The sequence below is a fragment of the Mesitornis unicolor genome, unplaced genomic scaffold (assembly GCF_000695765.1).
Source record: "Mesitornis unicolor isolate BGI_N332 unplaced genomic scaffold, ASM69576v1 scaffold20040, whole genome shotgun sequence".
NCBI lineage: Eukaryota > Metazoa > Chordata > Aves > Mesitornithiformes > Mesitornithidae > Mesitornis > Mesitornis unicolor.
Window position 1 is genome coordinate 1 of NW_010159589.1, and position 18,438 is coordinate 18,438.

Below are 18,438 nucleotides of genomic sequence, written 5' to 3' on the forward strand. Positions count from 1 at the left end.
CCTAACGTTCTGTGATTCTGTGATTCATGATAATCACTGCAGAAATTAGAGATGTGGCTATTCTTAAGTATCACCATAACAAGAAAAAATTTAATACTGTTACATGTGCATTTTGTAATTCTGTGTTGGAAATGTATTCTTCCATTTTGAAGCAGTTATGGACATTGAGTTATGATCACTTTTCACCAGGAGTTGAGAGGAAGATTTCTGACACTGTAAAATTTATGAGGGATGAGTTATTGCAACAAAATTACTTTTATTCAAATATATTTCAAGCATATCAGACATAAAGAAGACAAAAAGCATTCCTTATTTTTTCTTTATTCCATAGATTGTCGTGCCAATTAGCACAATTTGGAAAATACAGCATTGTCATATTTTTTGGAGGGCTGCGTGTGCATGTGCACTTCTGTGTGTTTAAAGAAAAATGTGTGTGCTCTTGAGTGGATCTTATTGAGTAAATTCAAGTTTTTAGGGGTCACATGTCTTTGAGGATATTAAAAACTTAAACTTAGGCATTGACATAATTTTTTCTCTTTTATACTCAGGACAAAGTGGTTGTAGCAGCTTGACAATATAAAATGAGTTGCGACTGAGGAATTATTCTTACTGGAAAAGTTTCTTGAAGAATTTCTTTCAGGATGAAGCCAGAGATTCTGTTAAAGGGTTTGAATCTATTTCTGTAATTTTGTCAGATGTGGAAATGGTTTCTTTATATTACTGTTTTGTGTTGTTTTGTTTGTTGTTTTTTTTCTTCTGAATACCGTGTTTTTAAGGCCATGACATACACCACAGTCAAAATTCTGACTGTAGTTAATGCTCAGGCTGTTTTATAGCTATTCATACTAGTCTCCGAAAAAGTGATTTGGGATGAATAGACTTCCTATTAACAGATTTCTTATGTATATCTGGTACATCCCTAGATGTTCCCTGCTCTCCAGTTTTCTTCAAGATGTTTTAGAGGCAGGAAGTAAGTAAAAGCTAGGCAAGGTCATTCTGCAATATCAAGGGTCCCTGTGCACTTCAGAGCATGCTTTTATTCTTTCTGAGGCTGAATTTTTGGACACAGATAGCTGCACAAGCACGAGACTTGGCTTGTGGGCTCAGTCTTGGGACTGTCTCTGAAAGGAATATAGGATCCATTAAAGCAAACATTAAGCTAGTGGTACATCTTTAAAAGTATGGAGATCAGCATCAGCTAGCCACTTTTTAGATGGGCTTTTTGGCCTATGTCTGGGCATGTCATGAGAATAAACCAGAGTTGCACATTGACTCCAGGTTATACAGTGGAGCAATACAACAACATGTTTCAGATAGATTCTTGAAAGGTTCACTGAAGATAACTGAATAAGATGAGGTCTATGGGTAGACAGATGCAACATATTTTCAAGTGAAAACTTTCTACTAATAAAGCAAAATTTGAGACAAATAAGTTCTGAATTTTGTTGTTTCCTCTAAGAGTTTATAGATATGCAGAGGAGTAGGCCTTCAATCCACTTGAATAATTTGAGCTTTTGTTCTTGTTATATCATGTCCTTACCTAAATCTGGATATTGTACAACAGATAAATGTCTCAAATGTCATGTATCTACCTGCCAGTTCTCTCAGGACCCACAGATGGATGTCATCAGGTACCATGGACTTGTGCACCTCCAGGTTCTTTAGATGATCTCGAACCTGATCTTCGCTTAAAATGGGCAGATCTTCCTTCTCCCAGTCCCTATCTTAGGCTTCTGTGACTTGGGCAGTGTGGCTAGAGCCCTTACAAGTGAAAATCAAGACAAATAAGTCATTGAACGTCTCAGTCTTCTCTGTGTCCCTTGTGACCAGTTCTCCATTTTCCTTCTGGAGAGGGCCCACATCTTCCCTAATCTTCCTTTTATCACTGATGTAACTGTAGAAATTCTTCTTGTTCCCTTTTATATCCCTGGCTAGATTTAATTCCACCTGCTCTTTAGCTTTCCTAACCTGTCCCTAGTTGTTTGGGCAACTTTTTGTAATCCTTCCAGCTAATCTGTCCTTGCTTCCACTCCCCACAGATTTTCCTTTTGTGCTTAAGTAAGTCCAGGAGCTCTTTGTTCTTCCACTCAGGCCTTCTGGCATTCTTGCCTGCCTTCCTCCTTCTTGGGATGCACTGCTCCTAGACTCAGAGGAGATGGTCCTTGAATATCAACCAGCTTTCTTTGGCTCCTCTTCCCTCCAGGTCTTTATCCCATGTCATCTTGCCTAGCATATCCCTGAAGAAACTAAAGTTTGCTCTCCTGAAGTCCAGAGTGGAGAGCTTGCTGTGCGACTGCAAGGCTGTCCTTGAGCTTCATGTTGCTCACCAGCCCATCCTTGTTGGTGAGGATAAGATCCAGTATGGCACCCTTTCTTGTGAGTTCCTCTACCACCTGGAGGCAGAAGTTTTCGTCTATGCATTCAGGGAACCTCTCCAATCACTGGTGCCCCACTGTGTTGTCCTTCCAGCAGATGTCAGGGTGATTGAAATCCTCCATGAGGACCAGGGCTTCTGAACATGAAGCTGCTGCTATCTGTTTATAGAGGGCATCATCCACTCGGTCCTGATCAGGTGGTCTGTAGCACACCCCCACTATGATGTTTTCTTCCCCTTCCTTCCCTTTAACCCTGACCCATAAGCTCTCTGTCAGCTCCTTACTCTGCCCCAGGTGAAGCTCCATGAATTTTAGCTGGTCCATAATGTAGAGAGCAGCACCCCCTCCCCTTCTCCCCTGCCTGTCTTTCCTAATGAGTTTATATCCCTCTATTCCTATGCTCCAGTCGTAAGAGCCATCCCACCATGTCTCACTGGTGCAAATAACTTCGTAGCGCTGTAGGTATGTGTACATCTGTAACTCTTTTTCTTATAGGAACAGGTTGCCCAGGGAAGTGGTGGGTGGCCCCTCCATGGAAGTGTTGAAGGCCAGGTTAGATAGGGCTTTGAGCAACCTGGTCTAGAGGGAGGTGTCCCTGCCCATGGAAGGAGGGTTGGATTAGATAATCTTTAAGGCCCCTTCCGAACCAAACCATTCTATTATTCCATGATTCTATAATCCTAGGATTCTACCTTCAGCTCTTTCTGAGATAAGACTTAAAAAAATATCACTATGCATTTGAGAAAGAAATGTCTGGGACGTTTTGCTGTTTGTAGTTCTCTGAAACTTTTTTCTGAAGTGCTATAAGAGAAAACCGAACAAATCCTGGATCCTGGAGCACTGGTTTTTAATTTTTGAAATTTATTAAACTCATTTTGAGCTGTAAATATTTATCTGGGAATCTGGAAAGATGTCATCACTTTGTCTGCAATAAACTGTGAAAAAAACATATGGTGGGAGAGACTGTGCTTTTGACAATCATCAGAACATAGTAGTGTGCAGATGCTATAAGGGAATAGTGGAAGAGCAACTTTATGTTTCTCCTGTCCTTTCTTTCTACTGCCCTGTTTCCTGCCTGTACAATCTGGTAGGCCCAATTACTAACTAATCGTGAATGTATTCATAATGCAACACAGTGTAAGTGGTTGGTTTGAAGAGTCTGAAGCAGCTGCATTACTCTAGGAGTGAAGTAACAGTATAGTTCAAGTGTCCTCATATAGAAGTGTTTCAAAATTAATCCAGACGTCAGTGGATGTCCATCTTGTCATTTTGCAGCTTAAGTCAACACATATGTTTAGGCAAAATTCTAGCCTATGCACCTGTAAAAAAGTTTGGTTTTCAAGTCTTGGCTCTGTTCCACAAATGTGTTGGTAGTTTTAAAACAAGACTGAATGCTTATCAGTACTTGGAAAATTCTCCCTTGAACACAAATTCTTACTTCAAAAGAGAGACAGATTGCTAGCATGGGTCTCTCACAAAATCAAGCCAATAGGTGTCTACCTAGACAAGGCAGCTACAATGTATAAACAATTCATGAGTGATAATTAGCCATGGCCACATGAAAGATGTGATCTCCTGCTACATCTGAGAAAGGGAAGGGGGTTGTGGAGACTAATGAAAAGAAAAATCTGCCAGCTTTCTGAAAAAGAAAACAAACTTTCTCTGTTCTGATGTCTGAGGGCTCCTGAATGGCAGGAAAGAATATAGAATCAGTACAAAAAAAGCAACCCAGGTTGTTTTCTCAAATATTATTTGTGATGAGTGTTGAAATTAGATAAATTGTTACTTGCAAACTGATCACTTAAATCAGTCTCCTTTTCAAGTACATCTTCCTGGTTTCCATGGTGAGGGACTCATCCTCTAATCCAGCTAAAAAGACCCAATTAATTCCTGTGACAAGGGCATGAGAGATCTTGTACGAAGCCTTCCCCACAACAGTCCCTGGGGGTCTAGCATGCCATCAAAGGATTAAGGATTTCTAAATTGTGCAGAAGGAAGGCTGCATCATACTTTTCTTTAGCCTGTGTATTAGCCAATGGAATGGGACAAATCTGTTCCAGCCTAATGAACATAGAAGCTTATGTACCTCTAGTGATAATCTTTCTCCCCAGTCATCCCATTGTCATTTGGAGACAAAAAGAGTGACAGGGGAGGAGGAGGCACTCTCTAGGATTTTAATTTTGTCTTATACTCCTAAAGCTATCTGAAAAACAGAACAAATGCAGCCTCTAATTTCTGCTGATGTTGAGTTGTTGGCAGCAGAGAGCAATATTTGATCATTCTGACTGCTTCCTGATGCAACTGAGATTTAGAAAGCAATGTGATTAATAGCTGGGCCCAATTAAAAAACAAACAAACAAACAAACAAACAAAAACCTAACTATGGCTTTACTGCTATGGGTACCAGATGTAGAAGACCTGCTGTGATGTGTCAAGAAGCAATAATGGTTCTAATAAGACAGCTGTTTTACATGATCTCTAAAATAAGATGGAGTAGTACTAAATGATCACAACATGTTTCTGTATCTTTATTGCATTATAGAGGGACTGCTAAACATGAGCAAGACAGGCTATCTGGAACTTAGTGTCCTTGGCCAAAATATTCAAATGTGTATGTCAATATTCATTGTTATTTTTAGGCATGTAAAGAAAAGTAGTCTCATGAACTGAAGGTAATTTGTTTTCTGAAATGCTAAGTCACCTATGTGTAAATGTTCAGATATGAATAAAGATGCCTCTTTTGAAGAACCAAATTGTTAACACATAGAAGAACAGTCTGGATATCTCATTCTTCTGCAGCTACAGCTGCTGCATACTGTCTTTCCAGTATTTTTGTGGATTTTTCCAATTAGGGAAAATAATTCCTGGAATTACATTTGTACACTGGATGGAACAGAGGTCTGAATAGCAGTAAAAGTATCTAACAGGCCTCCGTCATCTCTGTTGTTAGAAAAATACAAAAGTTACCAGGACGGTAAATGAGATTTTATACGTTAATGAATATTTCATAAAGTATGCTATACTAGATGAAAACTGGGTTAAGAAAACTGACAAGCAGTATGCCTGGGTTGAACTTGATTCAAGTATATGGCAAAATCTGTTTGCTGGTTGATAAAACTGCATATGATTAATTTCTATGGAATCTTCATATGTAAGTCTTGGAACCTTTCTTTGTGTTATGCCAATAAAGAACATACATTTTTATTAGTCATTATACTAAGATTTCAAAATTTGTATCAATTTCATTTTGTGCAAAGAGATTTTTTTTGCACAGACAGAATTTAAGTCATATGTTAGGTGCTTGAAATTAATAGCTATAATTATGTGAATGTATTCCACCTGGAAAAAGTTCTTATACACCATAAAACAAAACTATGAGAGTACAATAACCAAAAATTTAGGGAATTTTTGCTCATTCTATAAAGCTTGAGCCATATTCTTATATGACTCATATTCATTCTCATATTTTTCATTATATAAGTTTATTTCACAATGTTCTGATCATAAACCTCAGTTGCTTTGAAAGGTGTTCCTTGTTCATTTTTTCTGATATTATGGTTCCTTCCACCGTTTTAATTTAATCCATCACTGATTTTGATATGCATAGTCGATACGCATATCATATTTTTGATATGCATAATGTGCATATACATACATATTTATGTAATTTCCGTCAAAATTAGTAAGAATTTCTTGATAAAGAATTAAAATAATGGTCACGTACCTCTTCCAAGCCAAGTGATTTCACTCAAAGTATCCTCTGTCTTTCTAGCCCACTTGCCTAAATTCCAGTATTAGTTGAGATGAATGAAAAATAAGTAGAATTGAATGCAAACTCCAGCAATCCCTGCATTCTCTTTCTCCCTTTTATAGTATTTTCTTTTCTTTTTTTCATTCTTTTTTCATCTGTTAAACCATTCATAAAGTATCATTTGAATTGCAACTGGCAAACTTATGTCCTTGTTTTAATTACAATCTCAGGGTACCAAATCTGCTACTAAATCCATTTCTTTGTTAAATAACTTCAGAATTAAAGTTAGCAAAACATACATCTTTCTTTATAGGGTTTAAAACTGAAAGCCTAACTGGCATTAGCATAAATAGATGTTGTTTTTAGCAGCAGTAATATGAAAAGATTTCTGTATTATCCTGGCTCGGAGTTCCATTGGTCTACCTCCTTTTTCAGTTCCCATTTATGACTTTATTTTCTCTGCAATCTTATTATTGTCATTTTAGATGATTGCAGAATTGTTGAGATAGTTTAGAAAGGGATATCTATGAGGTTGATGAAATTCAAGTCAATTCCAAATTGAAGTATAACTTACAATGGAAACAGTTGCATTCTGTTTTATCTGTAAAAGTTTATTTAACACATCTCCTTTACTGAAGCAAAATAAATTATTTTCCTGCTTTCTGTGATTGAAGATGTGGCTTCATCAACTAAGGCTTTGAAAGAAATCCAGACAGAAATTGAATTATCAATGCAAAGAGTTTTGTAGCATTAAGTATAACTAGTTAAGAAAAATATTTTCTGATATTAAGAATGAAGAAATATTTTAAAATACAATTTTCTATTATATGCCATGTTATTATACTAGTGTAAAATCCTGCATCTTTTATCTCCTCAAACTTTTCTTTAAATAATTGGTGGTTTTTGTAGAAGCTAGGGAATAAAAAGGCTAGGTTGGTTTGCAGTTGTTCAAATTAAGATTCACTGATTTTCATGATGGTATGTCAGAATAGTCTCATTACAAGTTCTTCAGTAACATAAGTATTTGTTTACCTGTCCTGCTTTTGCATTTTCACAAACCGATGTGTCATAATACTTGGCAAATTCTGGTGCATGATCATTTATGTCTAAAATCCGGATGAAGACAGGTATCTGGCTACTTTGTTTAGGATTATCTGAAACAAGAAAATTGTTTATATTATGATACAAAGATTTACATTAAAACAATTATATTTAATTTCCTACTGACATACATTCTATATGTATTAAAACCCCCATTTATATTTAAAGCAAATAATTCTATTATAGTATATGTATTTTGAATAATATAAAGTATATCTAAATTGATTTGCATTAAAGCCAGACCACTGAGTTATTATTGACTTGAACTCCATAAATCAGTGCAGTAAATGATTCACTGCAAAAACTGTTTCCGGAGGTCAAGCTGTCAAGAACATTTACTTGTTCAACGCAGTTAAACAGTGTCAGTCAACACCACCACCACAAACAAAAAAACAAACAAACAAAACCCAAAGTTGTCCTTTCTCCCCAAAATGTAAAAATAAAAAAAAAACATTTAAAAAAAAGAATTCCATATATAGATGTTGTCATCAGTTAGTCTTCACAAACTTGACCTCCAAGGTCAAGCTGTCACTGGAGATGAATTTCACAGTATACATATTGAAAATTGAGATCATATTTGACAAAACAATGACAAAGCATTTAAAAGGAAAAGACATCAGTCTTTATTACCCAACTCCCAGACTGTTAAGTACATACACTCCTGGGGAATCTATAAGGAGAATGAAGGAAGGGAGAAAATTTGTTCCCTAAAATCAGTGTCTCTATTTCACTTCTGATGATTGTTATCAGTTGGCTGGAAGGAAGAGGCAGGCAAGAGGCATCCAGATCTAAAAGGTTCCAACAGAACATTAAGGCATCCAGGTGAAAGACTTAGGGCTAGGGTTTGCTTCAGACATGGAGGGGAAAGAATTTCTTCTAATCTTGTCTTTAAATTAAGCCATTTCCTAAGTTAAGTTAAAGCAGTTGAGGTAAAGTATAATTTATTCCCCTGTATACATTGGTTGTTCTGACAATGTGTTATTTGTCCATCATGAACAGCTTTTTTTCCAAGGATTTTCCCAAAGACTTAGTTAAGGATAAGGCCAGTGTATCACACCTGCACTGAATTGTTTGCTGGGAATTCTCAGGGAACTAGTTAACTTGTCTAATATATACTCGACATGGTTTTGTTGAGCCTGAGAATTCCAAATTATCTTTTCACACATGGGCAGAGATAATCCTAAAGTAGTAAATGGAACTATTAGTTTTGTTTTTAAAAATACTGTCTGTTGATAATACCTAAATAAGGGCAAAAGTAATGAAACAAGATAAGTCATAGATACTGTAGAATTTCAGTCTTTTCTCATTTCTGATGTTCTTCCAAGCTAAATATTCTCCAACTTACTGATTTCAGTTGCTATGACAGTGATGTTGTGCCAGGGACTTTCTTCCCGGTCAAGTGTCTTTGAGATGAATAAGGATCCGTTTCCTGAATAGATGTTGAATATTCTGTCAAGGTCAGTGTGTCGATCCACAGAATATCTGTCAAGATACAGTACAACTGAGAATCACTATCTCCTGTTAATGTCTCTAGTTTATCCTGCGGCCATGTCTAAAAGTTTTATACTGTGGTTAATCAAGAATCTTTTCTTTATAATTAACCTAAGCTTTCCTGTAGTTGCCTGAGAAGTGCAGCAAGTTACAAATATTGGGAAAGATTTTTTGAAGGCTAGTGAGTAGGATGAAAAGTGAAGTATTTCTGTGGGCAGTTTGTTAGATTGATATTTGAAATTACATTTTAGCTTACAAAGTGAATGCTGAAATAACAGTTAAAAGTGAACATGCTTAGGTAATATTTTTGCAAATTCACTCTTTCTTGGAGACCTCAGTCATCAAAGGACACACATTGCCAATATAAATACATACCAATTTATAACAAGATATTTTTTAGATGTCTCAAGGACCATCAAAATCACCAGAAAAATCTTTGGATTAGTTGTTGTTAAAGACAGAAGTTCTTAAAATCTTATTTTGTAACACTTGTTTTTGCTTCTTTCCCAGCAAGGAATGACTTGTTTTGCAGGTGTTTTTTTAATTAGTCTAGTAGTCACCAGTCACTATCAGGTTCACTTGAAACTTTATTCATAGATTACTTAAAAATATTTTATTTTCTTCCTCCTCTCACACCTCCTACCCCAAAGTGTACTGCTGCAGGACATAACAGGTTTGTTCAGAAATGCAGAAACCAGGTTTCCTAATCAGTTACAAGGTAAATACAAAAAATCCATTTCTGTGTTTGACACTGCAGATAATAATAGCAGATACATAACAATTACAGCATTTTCACAGCACTGAATTCTTCCCTCTAATTATTATGAATTTCTTGCAATCATTTCTTATTTAATATAATGTGATCATTAAATAGTTAAGCTATGGAACATGATAGATACTGGTATGTCTAGGAGATTATGAAGGCACAGAAGGCTGACTGCTTTTAACCAGCACAGAGCATAGAAATACACTATTTTGACTATTTTATGTAAGTTTACCATTGGAAACATGGCAACATCTTATGTACAGTTTGTCGAAAGAACTAGAACATGATGTCAGTTAAATGCTGACCTCTCCTTTCTTTTTATCTGTACCCTGTGCATCAAAAGCATACTCTCCACTGTTAACAGTCTTTGCCTTCACAAGCTCTCATAGATATTTCTCTGCTTGACACTTTTCAGTAGCCCTATGGGCTTCATTACTTAAGTACCCCCTATTACCTTGCACTCTTGTCACACTTTGTACATGAGACTTGACCCATATCCAGAGCATTTTACACTGTGTAATGGCTTACTTTATTGCATTCTTTGTTATATCTGGATCTTGGGCTACAACCTGCCCAATAATGCTTCCTTCTTTGGCATCTTCATCTACCTCTATTAAATACCAGGGCCTGCTGAACAAATCTACGCCTTCCACAGAAATTTTGACTAAAGCTGTGTCTTTGAATGGCCCCAGCTGAAGAAAACGAGCATCAGGATGGGTATTGGTTGCTTCCACTCTTAAGGTGTATAACATCTTGTTTTCAAAATCCATATGCTGAGGAAAAAAATAATAATAAGGATAATTGTGTCACTTTACAATAAATGTGAGTGACTTTTATAAATGTTGAATTAGTGTAGGCATTTTTAGGAGGAAAACTTCTAAAATATAATGCATCTTGGAGAATAAGAAATATATTAGGGCTTGTTCTAAATATAAGAAATATAAGTACTATTATAGAGCAGCAAGGCAATTATGATCCCTTTGCCTACTACTTGTTCAGATTCCTAGAAAACTGGGAGGGTCAACCTATAGAAAAATACAGAGAAAGAATTAGGGAAGTTGGACTCAATTCACAAGTAAGAATTGCTAAAGGTCTTATTTGTCTCATCTTTTTTGTGGGAACAAAACCAATTATCCCAGCTCTTAAATGTTCTCTGTCTTATTTCATTTTTTCTTAGTCTTCTCACATTACCATCTATCCTTGCTTATTTTTCATCAGGAGCAGCCCAGACCTGTCCCTGGCCTCCATATAACAGAGTGTAAAGAAAAACAGTAAAGTCTGATATCCAGACTATTTGATATTTATATTAGGTGAATCCGTATATACATATGCATATATACATTCATGTGTGAATGCATATACATGCATGCATGTACATAAATATACATATTTTCATATCTATGTGTATAGATCTGTATTTTATATATATATGTATATATCAATTAATTGTTACTGCTATGTTCAGTAAGAATAGAACTGAAAATAGTGTTCAGAGTTTAACAGTCTGAACACTAAAAATAACCAATAAATCTGTCAGAAGTTATATTTTCAATTAAATGTCTGAACATGTCTTTGCTCTGTGGACTTCTGTTGACATAATATGTAACAACTTAAGTTTCACCATAGTTGAACTAAAATCAAGACAGATTTTAGGTTCTGACTGATACACTGTTGTTCAAATCAGAGGGGGACAGTTTAGCCTTGGAGGTGTAAATTCATCAAACTTCAGGTGAGCCTCCATCCCTTGTGAGCCTTACTGCAGCATTCAGATGGGAAACCCCACTGTGAACTGAACCCCTCCAGGTTCTCACAGCCCTAATTCAAAAGTACTATCTGTGAGAATATATGTATTGAACAGACAACAACCACTGAAATATTGCTTTATGTGAAGTGACATGCCAGTAAATTTCCCTTGAGACTTGAAAATAACAGATATCTGGTGAAGAAAGAGAAGAACAAAACTAATACAAGAACTCCTTGGCAGCCTGACCCCTCGTGAGATCTACACTCCCTTCCCCTGGAAAAAGAAAAATAACTATAACACCTGGAGAGCTAAGTACATATAAAAGAGAGGGAGAAAAAAATAAACCTTTTTTACAGTTATAATCCCTTCCTGAGTGTTCTTGTCAGTGATGATATCGAACATGTCTGACCCATCCCCATTTGAGATGCTATACTCGGTCTCTGCATTTTCACCCACATCAGGGTCATTGGCTTTAATTCTGCCAAGGGGAGTTCCAGGTAGTGCAGACTCTGGAGAGCTGAACTGGTAGGTGCCTGGAAGAGTAAAATCAATCATTTATTATTTTAAGATTTGTTCTTCTGAATAATAAATATCTTCAATTTTACCTGGATTTTTTAAGTAACTTGGAGTCTGAAACACCTTAAGAAAAATGCTGCTAGTCATCATACTAACCTTTAAAACAGGGTACGGAGTTGATTGACAAACTGTCATAAAAATTTCAAGTGATTATTCAAAGCCATTTAGTATCATGCTTTAAATTCTTTAAAGCTTTTTTTGTTTTTGTTTTTGTTCTTGTTCTTCAGCCTTAAGGAACAGAGAAGCTCAACAAAAGTCACCAGTTCTAACCTTAATTATTTAATAGTATATATTTTTTTCTCTCAGTGTTATAGAAATGTTCCCACATATGTAGTAGTAGGGTATTTTATTTTGTTTTCCAAAGGCAGAAGAGCTGTAGAAATGATTGTGGATTTTAGAAAGAGACTAAAATACAATAAGATTTTTTTATTATTCTTTTGAAAAATACATTCAAGTTTTGTAGGTGTTCTGTGTCAAAGTAATTCATTCATTCATTATTGGTAATACATACTAAAGAGTCATAGTAAAGAGCATTTGGATACATGCTCATGTTAATTGGTAACATTAATTGATATGCAGATAAATTCAGATTTTCTTTAATTTACTCCGCACATAATTTTTCTGCTCTTTCAATGGTTGATTTAATTTATTTACTTTTATAATCACAGTTTGCTAGAAAGAATTCTTATTACTTAAAATTTTAATCTTGCCTATGTATATGAAAAGTTAATTTATATGTATGCTCTAATAACAATTGCAATAAAAATCTGATTATAAAGACATACTCTTGCAGAAAATGTACTAATCAGATGGTTTTCTTGACCAGTTAGAACTAGGCAATGAACACCTTTCATCACTAGCAAGACACAAATATTTCTAAATCAGTATTTTCATTTATTTCCTACCAAGAAAATGTAAAGAAGAAATCTAATACATCCAACTTTTTACATGTGATGTTCCAGAATCTGATGTTTCCTTTGAACTGTTCTCTTATGTAAATTAATATTAATTTACCAAATGAAGTAGTAGCACTGCAAAAATACCTCCGATGTCTGAATCTGATAAAATTAGCACATCATAAAATGCACAATCCTTATTTGAAAAGTCCAAAAAAGGTTCAATCTGTATAAATTGTATTGACTTGATAGTACAGTGAAGTATCTTTCTTTCAACTTGCTTATTTCCTGCATTTATATGTCCTTTTCTTTCTTTTAGGACACTTCAAGGGTTCTGAAGGTTCCTGCTAAGTACAAGGACTATACCAAACATCTAAGTGCTGAATGAGTTTCTATGCCCAATTGTACAGATTAAGTACAAAAACGTGTCACTGCAAATATCTTAGATTTGTATAGATGTGTAACAAAATGGAAGCTAATGTTTGATGTTAAATTGTATTCGCTGTTACAAATTCAAGGATGTAAGTGAAAACTCAACAGTAGACAGTTTGGCTGCAATCCACAAGGACTAAAATGCACATTATTCCTTTAAACCAGGCTGAAAATGGGATGAAAGCTAGGATTCCTGGCAGCTAACCATGTGTTTGAAGGCTTGCTCAAATTCAAGGGTCTAGCAGGTGAGCCAGAAATACTGTAAGAAGAGATTTAATCATGCTACTTATGACTTATTCCAGAATAAAAAGTCTCTTGAGTGCTTTCTGCATCTGAAAGCATTCCTTATTTTTGTAGTGTTGCATGAGTGCTACACATTTTTACCATGCAAGATGGCTAATTTGATTTTCAGTACAATTGAATTTAAAATGTGTAATTATTTCATTATGGTGCCATTAAATTCAGTTTAGGCCTATGTCATTAAACTGTCCAGGATTTCTTTCTGGAAACAAAACAAAACAAAACAAAAAAAGAAAATATATTTGTTCCTAATGCAGCCTGAGCAAAGCAAAACTTCACAATGCATTCTGCCATTTTCCTTTCTTCTGTTCCTCTAAGAAATCAATCTTTACTTCTTCAGTGTAAGGACATGAACTCCTGTTGCTTCCTTTTGCAATTCAACCTCTAGTTTGGGCCGCATTTTCACTTATTGTTGCCTCATGTAAGAGAAAATAGAAGATAATTGTTCTTTGAAGAAGCAGACTTCTAAAACTAGATAGGTCTTTGAAAGTATGCCCCCTCTTTACAACTATCTAAGAACGAATCAAAAACTCTAGATGTTTCTCTATGTTTGATTTCCTACGAAGTGTTGAAAACCACTCTGTTGAGTAGAAAGAAAATAAGAGGGAATAGATCCCACAGTAGGTCTTCTATAGTTCATCCAATGTGTTTCAGTGATGTTCAAAGTAGAATGCTACAGAGAATATTGTATGAGGCATCAAATTGTGTAAATTTCTCTATAATTAAATACTAAACCCAGAGCTTACTGAAATAATCAGAAGAGCTTCCATACACTTCAGGCTTCAGCTAATCCTGAAAGAAGAGTTTCATAAGGAACAAAGGCTAAGGAGACTAAAACCCCTGAATTATTTTGCAGTTCTATGCATTCTTCAATCTTTATTTGTAAAATTTAATTTAATTTAATTTAATTTCCCTTCAAGCAACAAAGCAACAAAGCTTACAGGGTAACCTGCTACACTACTTTCAAATTTAGGTTCAAGAATTCCTATTTGCCAGCATTCTATGGGTTATATCACGCTACACATGTTTAAGCAGTATTCCCTCTCGAGGTCAAATAGGAAGGTTGATTAAAATTCGTTGTGTGAGTATGCCATGTGAAGGTGATTATCAACAAGTAAACTCTAAGTGTGAATTCAAATTATATTTTCCTTATGAGGAATGCAATACTTCCCCTCCTGTTTCTTTTTAAAAAAACAATCTGTTATCATGTATAGTGGTAAAAAAGTTATATGCTACTTCAGGAATCCTTTCTCCAACACTGTCAGTTTTCTAACGTTTTTAAAAATGCGTTCCAGGTTGACCTGTTTATACTATTCTGAGCATACTTATTGGCATGACACTGAAGTGCTTTTCAAGTTTCTTCAAGTCAAAGAGAGAGTTTTCTAAATCAGCTCTGTTTGTTCAGTCCTTGGTGAATCTGTAGAGACCCGGTCAGGTCCCTAAACAATGCCAACAAGCAATTCAAATTTTATAATACGGACATTCTTCCTGCAGGCACTGAACAGAGGCTGTAAACTTCTATCTGCAGCCTATTAAACAGTTATCAGATGCTGATTATAGCAACTTGGGTCTGGATTTAAATCAGTGGCCCAGGATGAAAGGATCAGCAGTATATTGTGAAGCTTTCTGTACTGTGCAGCTTTTCGTTGTTCATAATTTTTTATTCTACAGAGACATTTTTAAAATAACTTAATTGTGTCAAACTGGTATGGATTATCAAAATCAGTCAGCAACAAGAGCTGAATGCAAATTACAAGTACTTACACCAAATGTTTAGACTTCCAGCAGAGCATACCACCTGACCAAGTCTGCCTGTGCGAGGTGGTACATTAGAAAATTTTTTGACCTATTTGCTTGTCTAAACATGTGGAACTGCAAGGGTCTCCAAAGCCTTAACCCTAGATTTTGTAGTTAAATTCCTCTAAAGGCTTTCAAGTCCCTGCAGTTAGCCTACATTAATGTTACAGTTCACATTCCTGTAAGCAGAGTAAGAATAGGAAGTTTATAATTCTGAGAAACATTTTCCTATTAAAAAAATTGAGGTAGAGATTCCCATTTGCCTTAATAATGCTTTAACATAAACAGACACAGCACCAGAGGAGTGTTTATACTAAAAAAAAGGGATAAAAAAAGAAGATCCCAGATGGTGATAGTAAAACAGCTGATTTTAGAGAGGTTCTTTGGAAAATAACAGAACTATTAGATGCTCCATACTCTGGGGGAAGCGAGGCGGATTGTTGTTGACATCTGTCAGTGTGACGTTCACGGTGGTCGTCCCCGATAGTCCTCCCATCTGACCTCCCATGTCTTTGGCCTGGATGACCACTTGATACTGTTCCCTGTTTTCTCTGCTCATGTCTGGTAAAGCGGTCTTAATTACGCCTTGGAGAAGAGATAAAAAGGAGAGAGAGAGAGATGAAGAAGAAGAAACACCACCCATCTTAATCTCACAGTTTTTAAATGGATTCAGGTAAGATATATTGTGCAGTTGTTAATCCAGAGCAATAAAAACAAGGTATATTGCAATAAACCTTTCAATCTAAGTCTTATGTGCATTAGGATTAGGTATCTGGACCAGGGGAGGGTGTAGTCTGTTTCAGTTTTGAACACCAATTTTGGCTTATAGATATCTAAAGTTGACACAAGCTTTTCTTTTTAATGTCTGTCTCTTATTCAATTACTTGCATAATAGTGAAAAGGGCTTCCATTCTTGTTTTACAAATTAAAAACATTAATGCTTCTTGCTTTAATTCTAATAGCTGTTGGAATCAGACTGAAGTTTCAAAAAGCATCTGGAGTTAGAAATTGTCAGTGATCAAGATCTATCACAAATGTTTAGTAACAATTAATTTACCTTTGGGGATTTATTTTTTTTTTGCCTTACAATCTGAAATTGTCCAGCTCCTTTTTACTTTTCTTAAAGAAACAGATGAAATTCCCAGAAATTAGTGTAAAATAAGCTTTAATATTGTCATGATTCTTTGGACCTTTTACAGTATTCTGTACTCTTTCTGAACTGTTGACATTTACAGTTAATAGCTGTCTTCCAGAAATCTGATTGATAACACATAAAACAGTTCTTCTTCTGCAATATTTTTTTTTTAATGACACTCTTTTACTGTGATTCTGGCTTCCATTTAGAAAAAGTGTATTGGCTTTGTCTCAAGTCATGATGCCATAAGCCTGTTCCAATATTTAAATGCAAGAAAGTGTATCTTGATACCTGCATCCTGTCTTTGTTATTGAAAAAAAGTAAGACTGAACAAATTGCTAACCTGTTTCCGGATCCACTGAGAAATATGGCTGTCCTTGGAGGATGCTGTAAACCACTTTGGCACTGTTTCCATAATTGGCATCATCAGCATCTGTGGCTGTCACTTGAATAACAGATGTACCTAAATGAGTACAAAACAAGGAATCAGCATATTTTAAGAAGGCACCTAATTCTTGTAAACCACACACAGTGGTTTCAGTATTGAATACAGTAAAAAACTGAACAGCATCTGGTGGATGTATCGAGTGTCCAAGCAAACAGTAGAATAAGGTCTCATATTCCTCATGACTAAAACTAAAATCATTATCACTTAAGTTTCATGCTTCAGTTAAACAAGAGTAAATGCATAGTAATTTACACATCTTTGAAACTCATCATAGCACTAGTTGGGTTTTTTTTGTGATCAAACAGGTTTGAAGATTGTTCTCAGATAATAACATAACCTCAGTTGAAACTGTTCACTTCAAAGGTAGGTAGCTTTTGTATGAAAAGTACCATTAAGATTCTTAAGTTTGGCTTAATCAGTAAATTAGCCTCAAGCAAATTTCTCTATACTCCTTTTCTACTTAGATGACAACCTCCAAATATCTGAAGTCAGATTGAATAAAATATCTTGTCTTATCCTAACTAATTTTTAAGATATTCTTTGAAAAATAACTTGGTTTTGCAATATTAAATTCTGGGGTTTTTTCTCTCTTGATCAAAATTATCCACTTGTTTGGCAAATAATTTCTATTAAACAATAACTACATTTTTTTCATCATTGCCTTATTTTGCATGAACATGTCTTACCCATGTCCTGTGATCACAATGAGGAGAATATATGCTATATGGGATTAAGAGTACTGTGAGCCAATACACTGAATGTAGTTTATGGATTAGAAGCAAATGAAAGCTTCTGTAAAGGCTTTCTTATAAAATATATAAAAGAAAAAAACCCCTGTTCTTCAGAGGTTTTTATTCTTAAACAATATTCAAGATGTCAGAATACATTTTGGTAACTCAATCTAGAGCTGACAAATGTCTGGATAGATGCAGGCAGTTCAATACCTCGAGTGTAAAGGTCCTTAACTCCTCGTCAAGGCCAGAAGGCTGACTGCAAAGAAAGTCTTTACCCTACTTTTGTCTGGGTGTTTTTTATACATCCCACTTTCCTTAGAAGAAAAAGGTCTAGTGAGCACTGTCCAGTTAAGCAATAGTTTCCTATTCCTTTTTTTTCTTCACCCTCAGCCTCTCTTCAGAGAAGTTCACCCAGATAGCTTGCAGACAACTATACAGACTATAATTTTAGAATATGCTCATATACCTGTGACTAATGGAATTGAAGTGAATCATCTCTGCTGTCACACTTCAATGTATAAAAGGGAATGGGGAAATTAGAAATTCAGAGTGACCAAAACAGATTTATGATATAACATGTTATTAGGCCCTGTTAGATGCATCTGTTTTCTCCTAGTATATAATGCCACTTTACACATAATAGTTTTACCTACAAAAAATTAACAATTCCCACTATTACAGGTTATCTGAACAGCACTGTAAGAGGGGAAGAATACTTCTTTCTCTGCAACAAACCAGCAGAATAAAGTTGTAAAAATGCTTTGTCACAATTAATCAGACTCTGTGGAGGACTTTTGCCATCAGCAATCTAGATTCCTTTTTTGCCTGGTTAAACAGTTAGGGGTCATCTGTGTGCCAAGCTGAACCAAAAAGACAATCCTGAAGAAGTGAA

The 18,438-nt window shown here is 35.5% G+C and overlaps 1 protein-coding gene across 1 annotated transcript; it reads right to left on the reverse strand.

Annotated features, from left to right (window-relative positions):
• Window positions 1–5,309: 5,309 nt before the first annotated feature.
• On the reverse strand, window positions 5,310–17,502 carry LOC104542722 (cadherin-9-like). Its single transcript, XM_010187121.1, has 8 exons — window positions 17,499–17,502; window positions 16,708–16,827; window positions 15,647–15,814; window positions 11,574–11,761; window positions 10,013–10,257; window positions 8,573–8,709; window positions 7,159–7,280; window positions 5,310–5,315 (listed from the first exon to the last, which is right to left on the reverse strand). Exons 1-8 carry the CDS (start codon window positions 17,500–17,502, stop codon window positions 5,310–5,312), a joined length of 990 nt encoding a protein of 329 aa, XP_010185423.1.
• Between the last annotated feature and the right edge of the window lie 936 nt (window positions 17,503–18,438).

Bases quoted from the DNA above. Each gene is read 5' to 3' on its own strand.
- LOC104542722 (XM_010187121.1), bottom strand. The intron at 15,815-16,707 runs GTTAGCAATTTG...CTCTTCTCCAAG, and splicing joins CTCAGTGGATCCGGAAACAG to GCGTAATTAAGACCGCTTTA. The intron at 11,762-15,646 runs GTATGGAGCATC...TTACTCTTCCAG, and splicing joins TCCGCCTCGCTTCCCCCAGA to GCACCTACCAGTTCAGCTCT.